This window comes from Lampetra planeri, chromosome 20 (genome assembly GCF_965212315.1).
Source record: "Lampetra planeri chromosome 20, kcLamPlan1.2.h2, whole genome shotgun sequence".
Lineage (NCBI taxonomy): Eukaryota > Metazoa > Chordata > Hyperoartia > Petromyzontiformes > Petromyzontidae > Lampetra > Lampetra planeri.
Window position 1 is genome coordinate 13036238 of NC_136126.1, and position 15122 is coordinate 13051359.

The following is a 15122-nucleotide window of genomic DNA, read 5'->3' on the forward strand; positions in this document are numbered from 1 at the left end:
ACTCAACCATCCTCATCCTACCAGACAAAGCCCACTCAGGTATCATATGGCCAAAGCCACGGCCAATTACTCCATATCTGGGTATTTTTGTTTACATCATGTATAAATAAATCTATCCCGGATTCTACAGCCTGACACAGCGCACGCGGCGCTGCTGACCTCTGAATTTTGACCCCCGCTGCTGCCAATTATTTCGTGACGCCCTTTTGGAATAGCCCCGCCCATCACACCCACCAGCCCCGCCCGCCATACCCACGACCCCTGCCCACCACAGCGACGAAGCCCCGCTTCGCGCCGCGCTCTGATTGGCTGCGGGCGCCTTCGCGGAAGCCCCCTTCACTCGGACCATGCCGCTGCCGCCGCCGCTGGCGCTGCTCGCGAGGCCGCGGTTCGGGGTCGTCGCGCTGCAGGCCCTGGGGGCGCGAGCGCACTCGGGGGGAGGAGCCCCCCCGGGGGGGGGTTTCGTCGCGGGGCCCCCCGCCGCGGGGCCCCCCGGCGCGTGGCAGAGCGCGGTGCACGCGGCCCGGCGCGAGGTCGGCTACCCGGGGTCGGTGCTCGGGCTCCGCGCGCTGCTGGGGGACGGCGCCAGCCACGCGGCCGGGAGGGCGGGGAGGCTGCGGCGCGCGGGGCACCCGTTGCTCAACACGGCCACGTCGGTACCACACCAACACACAACGACCCCCTGCGAGTAGCACCTGTGAAGGCCGACGCGGCACACGAGGGGGTGGGTGGTGTTTACACACCGCACAAGGGACTTACTTGAGGCCGAGTCGACCTAGCGGAGGTCCAGGACCCATTTAGACAATGGTCACTGGTATTGACCGGGAGCAGGAATCGAACTCGTGTCGCCGGGTTGGGGGCCGTCCATAAATGACGTCACGCACCTGGGGGGGGGGGGTCAGACATTTGTGAAGATGTGTGACGAGGGGGGGGGGGTGAGAAATGCGACGTCACATCAAAATGCGCAACTTTATGCGCAACTTTAAATTAATAGTTAAATATACCTTTTTCATAAAACATTTCTCCTACAACATCAGAGTGCAGCGCCACATTAAATACGCACTACTATGACAATAGTTTCAAACGATTTGAAGCATGTTTTATTTTCAAAATGGAAATATGATTTGGGGGAGGGGGTAGAGCTTTGTGACGTCATATGAGGGGGGTCTGACTTTGTGTGACGCCGTGTGCGCGAACCACTGCACCGCTCCCCAACGTCACACAAAGTAACACTCGTAACACCAACACCCTCTCCTCAACATGGCCACGTGAGGATAGCGCAGCATAGGCAACACACGGACACAACAACACACGTTTGGGTGGCGTTGCACTCAGATGCTGTTGGGGTCCCTGACCCTTTGCTGGGTCACGGGTGATCGTCACGGTACGGTAGCGGCAGCAGCTCGGGTCGCGATGCTGGGTGGCTGCCGGTCAAAGCTGTCCACATACACATCGTGGATATTCTCAGCGATGCAGGAAGGCACTGGAAGATGAAATGTTTGTTTTGCTGTGGCCTCCTCCATGCGCCGTGTCCCCGAGGTAGCCAGCCCTCGCGTCGGCCTTCAGGACACGTCGCCATGTGTGGGGTGTCCACCACCACCACCACTGGCCCCTGTCTGAGGAGCTGCACACTGAGCCGAGCCGTGGAGCCGGGCGCAACAAGTGATCCTTATGGCGGTACCCCGGGGGGGGGGTACCAAATAATACTAAATGGGACACTTTTTTCCAGGGGTGTACTTAACTCCGCGACTGGGGTGCCAATCCGAAATCAGTGCCACTCCGCGATGTCGAAACGAGCGAGGACGATTGCGCTGAAACCCTGGACGCTCGCACGCACCACGGTGGTGCATCGTGTCCAGCTCGTTGAGATGAGTCGATTGCCGCATCGCCGACCATCAACAGACTAAACATGACTGCATCACGGACATTGTGCGAGAGCCGGGGTACTATGGTACCCCGAGGTACCGCCATAAGTTTCAAGTGTCTGTGCTCACATTCGAGGCCCTGATTTGCAGCCTCTGGTTTTGGGAAGATGGCTTCTGCGAGTGCGGCGTCTCATTGTCTTACAGTATGACAGCTGTGTGGTTGTGCTGTAGTGTGTGACTGCTGTAGTGTGTGACTGCTGTGTGGTTGTGCTGTCGTGTGTGACTGCTGTGTGGTTGTGCTGTAGTGTGTGACTGCTGTGTGGTTGTGCTGTAGTGTGTGACTGCTGTGTGGTTGTGCTGTAGTGTGTGACTGCTGTGTGGTTGTGCTGTAGTGTGTGACTGCTGTGTGGTTGTGCTGTAGTGTGTGACTGCTGTGTGGTTGTGCTGTAGTGTGTGACTGCTGTGTGGTTGTGCTGTAGTGTGTGACTGCTGTGTGGTTGTGCTGTAGTGTGTGACTGCTGTGTGGTTGTGCTGTAGTGTGTGACTGCTGTGTGGTTGTGCTGTAGTGTGTGACTGCTGTGTGGTTGTGCTGTAGTGTGACTGCTGTGTGGTTGTGCTGTAGTGTGTGACTGCTGTGTGGTTGTGCTGTAGTGTGTGACTGCTGTGTGGTTGTGCTGTAGTGTGTGACTGCTGTGTGGTTGTGCTGTAGTGTGTGACTGCTGTGTGGTTGTGCTGTAGTGTGTGACTGCTGTGTGGTTGTGCTGTAGTGTGTGACTGCTGTGTGGTTGTGCTGTAGTGTGTGACTGCAGTGTGGTTGTGCTGTAGTGTGTGACTGCTGTGTGGTGTGTGACTGTGCTGTAGGGTGTGACTGTTGGGTGATGTGTGGCTGTGGGCTGTGACTGCCGTGGTAAGTATGTGGAACCTTTTTCACACCGTATGTGCTAATCGGAGGTGTGGGGACTGGGGTGGTGTGTGTATGTGCTGTGAATGTGGGGTGCTGTGTTGGTGTGGGGTGCTGTGTGACTGGTGTGTCTGCTGTGGTGTGCACCCACAGGGGCTTGGTTTGTGACAGCAGCCAGATGGTTCAGATGCGAGGCCTTGTCGTGCTTCTCATGTCCAAAGCGGCCGGACCCAAACCCAGCAAGCAGCCCGACGGCAAGATCTCCTCCGATCCCGAGGTGATGGTAGACGGCATCTACCCAAGGTAACGCCTTGATAGGCAACATCTCTACGTGTGTGCACAATGCGTGTTGAATGTATTTGTTGCGGTATGAATGTATTTGTTGGTCGGCAGAATTGCCGTGGGAACAGTAATTGGTAATGGGAAAATGTCAAAACTGGGTGGTTTTTAACTTTTGCCGACAAAACTGGATCCCAAATGTCAAAACTGGGTGCACCCTGGGTGGCCAAAAACTTGAGTTTTGGACACTCAGGGTGCACCCAGTTTTGACATTTGTCAAATACACTTGATAATTGTATACTAGCACAGTGTGCCAGAACCCCATTCATCCAAACACTTGGTATTTGTATACTGGCACACTGTGCCAGCACCCCATTCATCTAAACACGTGGTATTAGTATTCTGGCACAGTGTGCCAGCACCATATAACTACACACACTTGATATTTGTACGCTGGCACAGTGTGCCAGCACCCCAACGACCAACATTTCAAGCTACGGCTCGGACTCGGAAGTGAGCTCGGGGCGGGCTTGCGACCAGGCGGGCGCACTGCCACCTTGCTCACATTCGAATGGCAACCCTCCACCCCAAGAAGACTTTTACCACGCGCCGCGAGGCCATCCACGGCATCCAAGACTTTGCTTTGCAACAAGGCAAGCGCGCGGTCCTTGACCTCAAGCGAAGCGGCGGACGACACGTTGCCATCGTCTGCTCTAGTTCAACACCTTGTTCCTTCAAGGTGAAGCTGACGAAGCTCACGGGGGAACGACGCGGCTTCCGCGTCTCGGCGCTGTGCACGGATCACCACGGCTGCACGGGCACTACCAAGATCACGCAGCGCCAAGTGGAGGCGAACACGACAGCCCGTTCGGCCTTTCGCGCCAACCCCCGTACCTCCGCACCGACTGTCATTGCCCAGGTCGCCGACGTTGCTCGCGTCATTGTCCCGACCCGGATGATGTACCGCGCCAAGGACACGTGCATCGCGGCGAACGAGAGTGCGGCCCATGCAGGCTTCGAGTTCATCAACTCGCTGGTGGAGACGTTCGGCAAGCTCAACGCGACGACCTGCAGTGTGCGAGAAGACGCGGGCATCTTCTGGGGTGCGTTCATCTGCAACCCGATCGCACGCTCGTTGCAGCCAAGTCTTCAACGCGTCGTCGGCATCGACGGGTCGCACATGAAGGCGCGCGCCTACAATGGAACCATGCTCGTTCTCGTTGGGCGCGACGGCAACAACCGCAACGTCCTTCTCGCCGTGGCGCTGGTGCCGTCCGAGACGGCAGCGGCCTACGACTGGTTTCTCAACTGCTGCATGACCAACGACATCGAGCTCGACGGCACGCCGGTCTTCTGCGATCGTGGCACGGGCATCCTAGCCTCCGACTGGAAGGACCTCATGCTCATCCACTGCACGCGGCATTTGATCTGCAACGGCGTGGACAACATCGGCTCCGCGTTCACGCCCGACCTCCAAGGCATCATCTACGATGCCCAAGGGTGCGCCTCCGAGGCCGCGTTCCGCAGCTCCTTGGGCTGCTTGGGCGTAGCTCTGCCTGCGGCGGCCACGTACTACAACAAGATCGACCCCCACACGTGGGCGCTCTACCCGCACCTGCACACGACGCCATTGTACGGCTGGCGCACGACGAACTTTGTGGAGTCCACGAACAGCGAGGCCCTGCCGGCTCGCGAGATGGACCCCTTCCACTTCCTCATGCACCACATGGAAGACATGATGACGACGGCCTTTGCACACCGCAGCGACGCCGAGAAGTGTGCCGCTCAAGGGCGTGTCATTACGCCGTACGCTCAAGGACTCATCGACGCTCAGCAGGCGTTGGCCCCGAGGTACAAAGTCTACGAGAGTACCTCGACGCGTGCATACGTCAAGGATCCAGACGCCTACGCCTCTGCCAAGCGCCGAGTCGATCTCAGCTCTCGGTCGTGCACGTGCGGGTACATGAAGCAGATGGGCTTGCCGTGTCGGCACTACATTCGTGCCCTCATGGCGTTTGGGCGGATGCCCGAGCTCTACGACACATGTGCGGTGTGTTACCAAGTCTCTGCCATCAACACGACATGGACCTCGGTTGCCGGTATCGAGCTGCCCATTGCCGAGGAGCTGCAACGTGACAACACCATGATGGCACCTCCTCGCCAGAAGAAGGCTGGCCGCCCGAAGAAGCGTCGGATTCGCAACCGTGGCGAAGGTGGCCCATTGGGCCTCACGCGGTGCTCCTTCTGTCGCGCCAAGGGCCACAACAAGCGCTCTTGCCCGTCGAAGTAGTTATATATATGTAACAAACATGTTTTGTTCTAAGTGCAGCACCATACTTCTCGACGCAAACACTATCTACCGTTGTTCTACTGTAGTAGGTGTAGCATGCAAGCTGGCACACTGTACCAGTATACAAATGGCAAGTTCGTGTATGTTCGCGAGCTGAAAGTGTTACTGTAGTTGCAAGCTGGCACACTGTGCCAGTATACATATGGCAAGTAAGTGTTACTGTAGTAGCGAGCTGGCACACTGTGCCAGTATGCAAACGGGAAGTTTGTGGTGCAAGGTATGGAACATGAGCCACGAGAAACATCATTTGGAACGCTCTAAATCTGTGGCGACATATGGATGAATAACGCAAGGACCTAAACGTGTACAAAATGATACATTAAATCGTACACCTTCTTCACCCAGTTTTGACATTTGTCCACATTGAACATCACCCAGTTTTGTCATATCAAAAAGCACCACCCTGTTTTGCCTGTCGTTTTCCAAGACCACCCAGTTTTGACATTTGGGATCCAGTTTTGTCGGCAAAAGTTAAAAACCACCCAGTTTTGACATTTTCCCAATTGGTAATTGAAATTCGGTTTCGGCGCCGAAAGTTGGCAAATGGCCTCTTCAGGCATACTTTTGGTTTCGGCCGAAAATCAATTTTTAACTTTCGGTTTACTTTCGGTTTCGGCCGAAACTGATATTGACTTTCGGTCGTTAACCGAAGATCTATTTTTAGAATATAATGCTAGTGCTACGTCTATCACTCTGCCTATCGGCCGGTCAGTCGGCGCTAGGCAATCCTATGCGATAGGCTGCAAACACACACGTCAGCAGCAGCAGCTTGGGAGCGAGGTTACAGCCGCAACCACGGTCTGCTAAACCGGTCAACAGACGGCAGCCTGCATTTCCATCCGTAGGTGGAGTCTCTTTGGCGGGACGACAACAAAGTGCCTCTGTTGTCTGTTCCCAGCCGCCTGCCCGCCTTGGCTTATGTGTATTGCGTTCGCTTCAGTCTACACGCGTGTTTATACCGAGATTCGAAGTCTGACAATATTGATATTCAGTAAGTTAATAGTTCTGTAGCGAATTAGTTATAACGACATTACGAATCTGAGTGAAGTAGAAAATTAAAGTTAATAAACGGAGCAGTTAATCACCGTCAAGAATGTCGAAACACGCGGTGTGGGATTACTTCACTAAAGTTGATTCTGGTGCAAGCAAGGCGCAGCAACCTGCTGGGCGAGAATGCGGAAAAACTGTTGTTTCTTAACTACAACATTCGTTTGTTTGGATATAATTATCTAGGTAAGTAACACCTAAAGATTTTATATTTAGCTACTCTTACTGCAGGCTCTGAATAATTAGTTCTAGATTTATTTTAAATTAAAGTAGCATTGCATCATGACATATTTAATCAAACTTGTGTTCGGTAACTTCGGTTATATACCTTTCTGTTTCGGTCTCGGTCGAAAGTGAAGTTAAATCTTCTTGGTTCTTTCGGTAAAGTCACGTAGGAGGGAAATAATAAAATAAGAAAAATAAAACATAATAAAATACAATTCTCACGACGTTTCAGACGCTGTCTTTCCGACAGACCTGTTCTTCACATGAGGACGGCTGCTTGCGTTGTGGCCGAAACGTCGTGAGAATTATATTTTATTATGTTACATTTTTATTATTTTATTATTTCCCTTCTACGTGACTTTACTGAAAGAACCAAAAAGATGAATCCCTGCAGTCACAAAAGCTTTAAAGTGAAGTTAAACTTTCGGTTTCAGCTTTGGTTTAGGCCGAAAGTGAAGTTAAACTTTCGGTTTCAGCTTTGGTTTTGGCCGAAAGTGAAGTTAAGCTTTCAGTTTCGGCTTCAGTTTTGGCCGAAACCAGAAATTTAGTTTCGGTCAGCCTCTAATGTGTACATCCTTTCAAGGAACCGTTTAAGATTTTTTGACATCACGAGGGAGAATTTCCTGTCTGGTTCGTTCATCATAAACATTGAGATTGAGCTGTGACTTGATCGCTAAAGAAGAATAACCATGCCAACTAATTGAATCGTTAATTGAAGAGGCTGCTGTGGTTCATATGCACAGTACATAACATCCCATGCTTATCAAATGCAAATTATATTTTATTATTGACTGCCACGATGCAAAAACATCTTGTTGTATGATTTGACTTGTAATATTTGTGTGTAACTTCCTTGAAATAAATAAATAGTGCACCACCCTCCCATATCTGTCACTTCATATGAATAAAATATATTTTTTACACATCGCATCAGCTACACAGCCTTTGGGGAGCGCACAAATTCAGGAGCACTGGTTCAACACAAGCAAAACTCTCAACCGGTTTCGACATTCGTTGTCTCTTCAGTAGTCAGGCTTGCTTTGGACTCATTGCTGGTGAAGGGAATACCTTATTGGAGCTGTGCACTGTTGAAGCTAGATTGAAAACGAATTTCTTTAGAACTGCTTTTTTGTATTTAGTTTGTTGTCCTTCCCTCATACCTTCGATTAGCAGTTGGTTACGTACGGTGCGAAAGAAGTTCAACATACGTGCACACACAAGACTCAAATAGAGACCCATAGTTTTTTTCGTACCGTACATATCTATGTGTGCACCGTACGTATGCGTGTGTCTGTTGAACTTCTTTTGCACCGTACGTAGCCAACCGTGATAATCGTGTGTACGGGGAAGGACAACTATGGGTCTCTGTGTATGTATCTATGTTGAACTTATGTACAGTGCGAAAGAAGTTCAACACATTCCACGTCGTCGTTGTTCTAAACGCTTAGTGTTTTCCATGCACAGCCAGCGCAGCTTGGCGGAGATTGCCGAGCTCATCCACACGGCGTTTGCCGTGCACCGCGGCATCGTGGATGTCGCCGCCATGGTACTCAGCGACGACTGCCGCGACGACATGGATTTTGGGAACAAGATGGCGGTGCTTAGCGGCGACCTCCTGCTTGCGAACGCGTCCACGGGGCTGGCGCGCCTCAACAACACGCACGTGAGCGCGTGGCGCTCGCCCTGTTGCTCTGGGTGTCGCATCACTTTCAAGTTTCGTTTTGTGTCGAACTAAGACTCGTATCTAGCGGAGGGTCCTAGTTGTCTATTAACATCTAGTTATTTTGCTGTGCCTTTTTACACCTGCTGAAGGAAGCTTGTGTTGCCTCCGAAACGTCGTGATTTAATTTATTTTCATTTATTATTATTTTATTTTTATTTCTACCTACGTGACTTTACCGAAAAAAACCTAATAGCATGAATCCTTGCAGTCACGAAAGCTCAAATCTAGAATCAAGTGTAAGTTGTTGATGAGACACTGAATTTCAAAACAGGTCCCAAGTTTTTCTGGCGTTGTACTAATGCTGCTGAAATTATGCACTCCCAGAAGGCTGTGTGGCAGAGGCATGTTATCGTGGTTATTTATTTTGTTGCTTTAAAAGATGTGCGCCATGACGAGACAAGGTCTGCAGTTAGGATGGTGAAGACGATGCTGTGACGTGTGCAGGTTGTGGAGTTAATGTCCAGCGCGATTGGAGACCTCGTGCAGGGGTTGTTCTATGAAGGAAGTGGAAGCGAGGAGGTGAGTGGGACACACAGGGCGGCAGTGTGGCCCCGTGCTCACACTCACGCCTCACAGCAACAAGGGCCCGGGTTTAATTCCCAACTCATGCGCCTTTCTGCGTGGAGTTTCTATGCCCCCTCCCCCTGTTGTGCATAGGCTTATCTGGGTACTGTGGGATGTTGCAATGTACCATCTTAGTGCTGAAAAATTACCTGCAAATCGCTCAATTCGGATTACACACAGCAGCATCACCTCGAACTGCGAAAACTTGGAAGGACCCTCCTGAGAGTTAGGCTTTCCTTTGTAAAGTGTAATAATAATTATTTGTAACTCGCCACCGCAGCAGAGTTCATTCGCTCTCGGAGAGGGAGGTGCGAGGAGGAACCAAAGGGGGATTAAGGCAGCCAGGCGATCGGCCATGGATAAATTCCACCCCCCGCCCCAAGCTCTGCGGTCCTCTATATATGAAGGTGGTATCAGACATTGAATGTGTGTTACATGTGGGAGGAAACGAGAGCGCGCGTATAATAATGTTAAACGTGTGTTTCAGGTTCCAGAGAATGCCAGTGTCTGTGATTATCTGGACCGGACCTTCCTCTCTCATGGTGCCTTGCTTGCCAAGAGCTGCCAAGCGACGCTCGTGCTGGCCAATCAGAGCGCTGAGCTGCAGCGGTCCGCGTTCAGCTACGGCAGGGACATGGCGGCGGCACACCAGGTGCGAGCAGCGCAGACGCGTCACGCATCTCACACGGCCGCCTACCTGTCATCCCTTGTGGGCGATAAAATTAGTTTGTATCATTTTGTGGGAAGTCAGCAGCGGTCGTGATTATGGAGAGATGGAAATCCCACATCGCCACCACCACCACCAGGGATGAGTATGGGCCACTCTCGCTTGAGCATCCAGATTTGGAGACCGCTTGGCTTTTGGGTTCACTCGTTATGGTCGCGCAGCACACCTTGTACATACGGAAATGGTCACGTACCCTTCGTATACTCTCATAACAAGCACGCGGCATGCACGTACAAACCGTGTAACCAAGTGCCATTCATCGCGTGAGACGTGATTCTGAAGCACTCTGTGGGATGAACTAAACTCCTAACAGTACACATGGCCGCACAGGGGGTGTGTCAATGAAATACACAAGGTGATATATTCATAGATACCCCACTGATTTTTTTTACGAACCCTCTCTTCTCAACAGCCGAGTAAATATTGTGAACGTGACGGCTCAGTAGCTTACACAGGAGAGGGTTAGAGATGTAGCACGTGTGTTGAGATTGGTAGGAGGCTGCACGTAAAGGCTGTGAAATCAAATATAGTTTTATGTTGGTAGAGTATCTATAAATGGATCACCTTGTCACTGTCTCGCACGGTGAGTTAGCAGTCGTGTGGCTGGGAACATCGGGTTTTCCCGTCTCCGGTAACTGGCTTGAAAAGCAACGGTGAACCGTTGCCCCCTGGGTTTGCTGGAGGCAATGAACGATGTCTCTTGCCATGAACATCGCGCGCGACAATCGGTACCGACATTCCGCTGGAAATGGTTCCCGCTTTACCGCTTAGTAACCCTAATTTACATGTGTGTGCACATGTGTTTGTGCGCGTGTGTATAGCTTATCGGATTTCTCCAGTATAAATATTCTGATGTGCGTGTGTATGTGGACTGCAGCAGTTAGCACGTTGCACTACAAACCAAGTGGCCCGAGTTAGATTTCCGCTTACGGCCAACGCCAGTAACAATTATCTGAACCGGTCCTGGGCCTCCCCTAGGTTAACTCAGCCTCAAATAAGTACCTAGTAAACATCACCACTCGCGAGATAAAGGTGGTCGAGCGTGGTGCTTATCACCCACCTCCTTCCCGTACTTGCCAACAGCACTTGCCCCAACAGTCTGTTCAGGTTATATGGCGGATATTTGTCTTTTTTGCATGCGTGTGCATTGGAAGCAGTAGTGTAGCGGTTAGTGCGCTACGCTATGAACACGGCGACCCGAGTTAATTTCCCACACACCGCCAATACCAGTGACGATTATCTGAATTGTTCATGGGCATCCCCTGGGTCGACCCAGTGTTAAATGAGTGCCTGGTGCCATGTTGGCTTTCATAGGTGCTACATGGTAACAGCACTTTCCCCGACAGTCTGTGTAGGCTGCACAGGGAACCTGTGTCCGTTTGTTTACGCAGCTGAATCTGGACATGCAGCCGTTTATTGGGGTGGACAATGATGCGGTGCACTTCAGCTTTCACTCTGCGCCGGCGATCCTGCACCAAGAGCGAGTGGGAACAAGAGCCTGGCAGAGCGCCGTCAAGAAGGTATGCAAGCATGCGTAGAACGCCGGCACACGTGCGAGTGATAACAAAATATGAATTGCAACATATAAGGAGCTAGCCGCACAGCACAGCGAGTGGTGTTTCTGCTGTAAAATGCAAAAAAAAATATTAGTGTCGCAGTGTAGAATATTCGTAACATTGTGAACAAGCGGGCAATATGCGTCCCCCACTCATCCGTTCCTTCACAAAAAGTATCAAAGTAGGTTTACTTTTAGAACTGCTTTCTATGTTAAGTTTGTTGTCCTTCCCTCACATCTCCAATTAGCACGGTTGGCTATGTATGGTGCAAAAGAAGTTCAACATACATATGTATATCCCGTCAACCTCACGGCCTTCTGGAAGTGTGTCATTTCAGTGGCGTTGGCTCATTACTTGCAAACTCTGGACCGGTTTCAACATTCAGTGTCTAATCAGTAAAGCCACGCTTGTCATTTTATGGATTGTTTTGATTTTAGATTGCTCTGTCGTCCGTCTGCGTCTGTCATATCTGATATTGTCCCGGTATACCTTTGAGGGAGAGAGGTGTTTACCTTGGTCGGATCTTGCCCAGCTAAAGATGCCTCTGGCAATGTTGAGATGTGCAACGTTCATCATGGGGGGCTTGTGGCAACGCGCGTGGGGAATGCACGCCATCGCCCACTCATGGGACTTCTGCCATTCTCTTCCAGGCCACAGATGCCTCGGGACGCATTGACTTTGGAAAGGTGGGAATCGCTTCGCGTGCAATATATAGCTACACACACGCATTGATATTTAAACACAGTTGATGAGGACAAGGCGCAGACGCCCAAAATGTCAAGCGACCAGCAACTGTGCCACGTGCATGACGCATTTGGCGTGTGCCGTTTGTGTATGCTGTACGTGTGTGCTGTACGTGATGCTCCGATACTGCGTGCACGACACGTGCCGTGCGCGACGCTCGCGTTGTGTTGCATGCAGCTGGCCTCCTCCCCGGATGTGCGCCAGTCTGTGCTCGCCACGTCCCAGCTCTGCCACCTGCACGGAGAGCGGGCTCTGGCGGCGCTGGCGGCGCTGCCTCCGTCTCCGGCGCGCGACGCCCTCACCACGATGGCGCACGCCGCCTCTGTGCTGTGAGATGACGCCGCCCTCGACGTCACGGCCGACCCCACCCCACGCGTCTAACTACGGCGATGTCCGGCTCGAATGAGCAGAGGCGGTGCTCGTCTCCCGTTTACGATCCCGAGCCGGTGGTGGAAATTCCCAGTTACTATGGTGGGGGGTGAGTCTCTCCACGGGACAACCCCTGTTGAATTCCCTACAAAGTGGTACATGTTTTTACGATGGGCTGAATCATCCCCAACCGGGATTTGAATTCTCAACCCCCGCTCGCTTGTGCGCCGAGCCACGTGGCTGGACTCCCAAGCACAATATAACATTTGACAAGGCCCTATGGCTGTAAATGAAACATATAACATACACAAATACGGGAAAACCTTGCACATGTCTGGAACACGGGGGGGGGGGGGGTTATGCTGCTACGGTGTGAATTAATCGACTGAGAACGATTTACAGTATTTGCCATGTGTTTGTGTGATAATATAACGCACTCAACATTCACAATGGCACAACACAAATAGGGTGCCGCGGTGGCGAGATGTTAACTGCCTCGCCTGGTTTCCAGATCGTTGGTTCAATCGCGATCCCGACCGACGCCTGTATATTCGGAGTTGACATGTTTTCCCTGTGGTCACATGGATTTTTCTCCAGGTCCTCCAGTTTTTCCCTCCACGTTTATAAACGTGCGTTTAAGAGTATTTTGCTGCTATAAATTTCCACGTGATAAGCCACTTCGTTGAGCTATCATTTGTGGCCAGGTTGCTTCTGAAAAGAGCTACACAGCTCAGTGGGCTTTAGCTGGTAAAATAAAAAAAATGGTTTAGTTTAAAATGTTGACATTGTCGCATGATCCAGCCGCCTGGTCGTTGAGGACTGTCAGGTGCAGGCCTAGATGGCGAATCGTTAACGTTCAAGTATCGGTGTCAGTGGCGAGCATTGGGCGTTAAGTGCCGCTCGCTGTGCGTGAAAAGGAATCGAGCTGGGGGTTTTGTGTCGAGGTTAAATTGAAAAATAAAGTGTACGCACTGCAGAAATAAAGAGCAAATCACCATCCCTTAGTACAATACCAAGGTTGGAAATCTTGTAGAATTAATTCAACAACGGAGGGGGGGGGGGTGATTTCATACCCAGGAACGCTACTCTATTTTTCACCATAAGGTCTATTATATATTTGTTAAAGATGGTTTTGCCCAACACGGAATATTCCAGGAATGTACCCCCCCCCCCCGTGTTTTTTCGTGGTCTGCCTGGACTCAATGTGGTGAGATGGTTATTTTATGTGCTCGGACAGAGACTTTTTGAAATCAAACACTTGTAAAAGTACACAGCTAATTGTATTTTCTATGTTCTTAAGCTCATGGTAGAACCCTACGCAGCATCACTTAAAATCTGCTTCGGACACTAAAGGTCTCAAACTGTTTGTTACAGCCTCATATTGCAATACATGACACTATACATAACTACTATACACGACACTATTGTTCCAGCCTCAAGTCGGTTCTTTGCTGTCGCCCCCTCAGTGTGGAACTCTATATCCCTATGCATATCCGCAACATTAGGCAGCCCTAAGCTTGGCTCCGCGCCTCTGAGTTCTTGACTTGTACACAATCTGGCGTGTTAGAAATGTCATCATTATTATTAAGGCCTGGGTACAATGATGCAATTTGAGCACGATTGATGGTATGCGATGGTGTTTTGCGCTGTCCATGGCATCCCCACCGACACATACGTGGTTACGTTGCTAAGTTGGCACCGTGCCGTCTCTCTTTACGCGTTTGAGCCCAGTTCTCAATTTTTGCAGTTGGGGCATAATCGCAATAAAACTACCAATCGGTGGACGAGTTTGAGTCATGTGACCACGTAGAGGAGTCTCTCTTCAACGTTGTGCGTGCGGCAGTTAGCAAGCCGTGTTATGAACCCAGTGACCCGAGTTCAGTTTAACACGTCGGCTTTCACGACCAATATTCATAATAAAGGTTTTTTTTCGGTAAAGAGTAATCCCTGCAGTCACGAAAGCTCCAAATTAAGATTGAACCACTTCTACGGGGAAGTTTTAAGCTTATCTTTTTTCTCTCTCTCTGGGTTTTTTGTTTTCTCTCTCTGCCTGTGTCCTCTCTTTGGAATTTTCACACTTAAATTCTAACTTAGCAATCTTTGAAATACGTAATCAACCAGGCTATGCGTTAATTGTGTGTTGACCGACTCCCTGTGTTGCATTACATTTCGATATTTTGCTAGGTTATTTAATTTTAGTGTGTCTCTCCCGTTCACCTAATTTTCAAGCTTGCGTACCCCGTACCACACGTCGTCGTACTCATTGACATGCTAATTTTTTCTTTGCCCCCTCCTCTCTCCGCCCCCGCCCCCCTTTCTCTATTTAAGGCCCCGTCACAGAGACGATCTCCTCTCTTTGTGCCGATACGTGTTCTCTCTCTGTGTATCTTTGTGATATCTGTCTGCTTATATGTCTGTCTAGAGTTTTCTGGTTAGATTTTTGTTGCTATTTATTTTATACCTGATGATTGCTTGTGTTGCAATCGAAACGTCGTAGTATGCTATTATTTAATTTATTATTTTATCTTTATACGTGACTTTACCGAAAGAACCAAAGAGTAATTAGTAAGGGATTTGTCACGTAAACAAAATGCCAAATAGTTACCAGAGTTCACTGCCCACTCACGGCCAACACCAGCCACTATCTGAACCGGTTGTAGGGCATCCCCTAGGTTAAGTCAGCCATAAATGAGTACCCTGGTGTGATGTGTAACGATCACCACTGGCAAGACAAAGGCAGCCAGGTGTGGTACTAGCGATACTTGCCCTAAT

At 50.6% G+C, this 15122-nt stretch overlaps 1 protein-coding gene across 1 annotated transcript; it reads left to right on the top strand.

The window, feature by feature from the left end:
• The first annotated feature begins 309 nt into the window (after positions 1-309).
• Positions 310-14131, top strand: LOC144724467 (all trans-polyprenyl-diphosphate synthase PDSS2-like). Its single transcript, XM_078603624.1, has 8 exons — positions 310-652; positions 2920-3069; positions 8132-8330; positions 8835-8909; positions 9442-9606; positions 11073-11201; positions 11888-11923; positions 12159-14131. The coding sequence occupies exons 1-8, from the start codon at positions 348-350 to the stop codon at positions 12312-12314; spliced, it is 1215 nt and encodes a 404-aa protein (XP_078459750.1). The 5' UTR covers positions 310-347; the 3' UTR covers positions 12315-14131.
• The last annotated feature ends 991 nt before the right edge of the window (positions 14132-15122 follow it).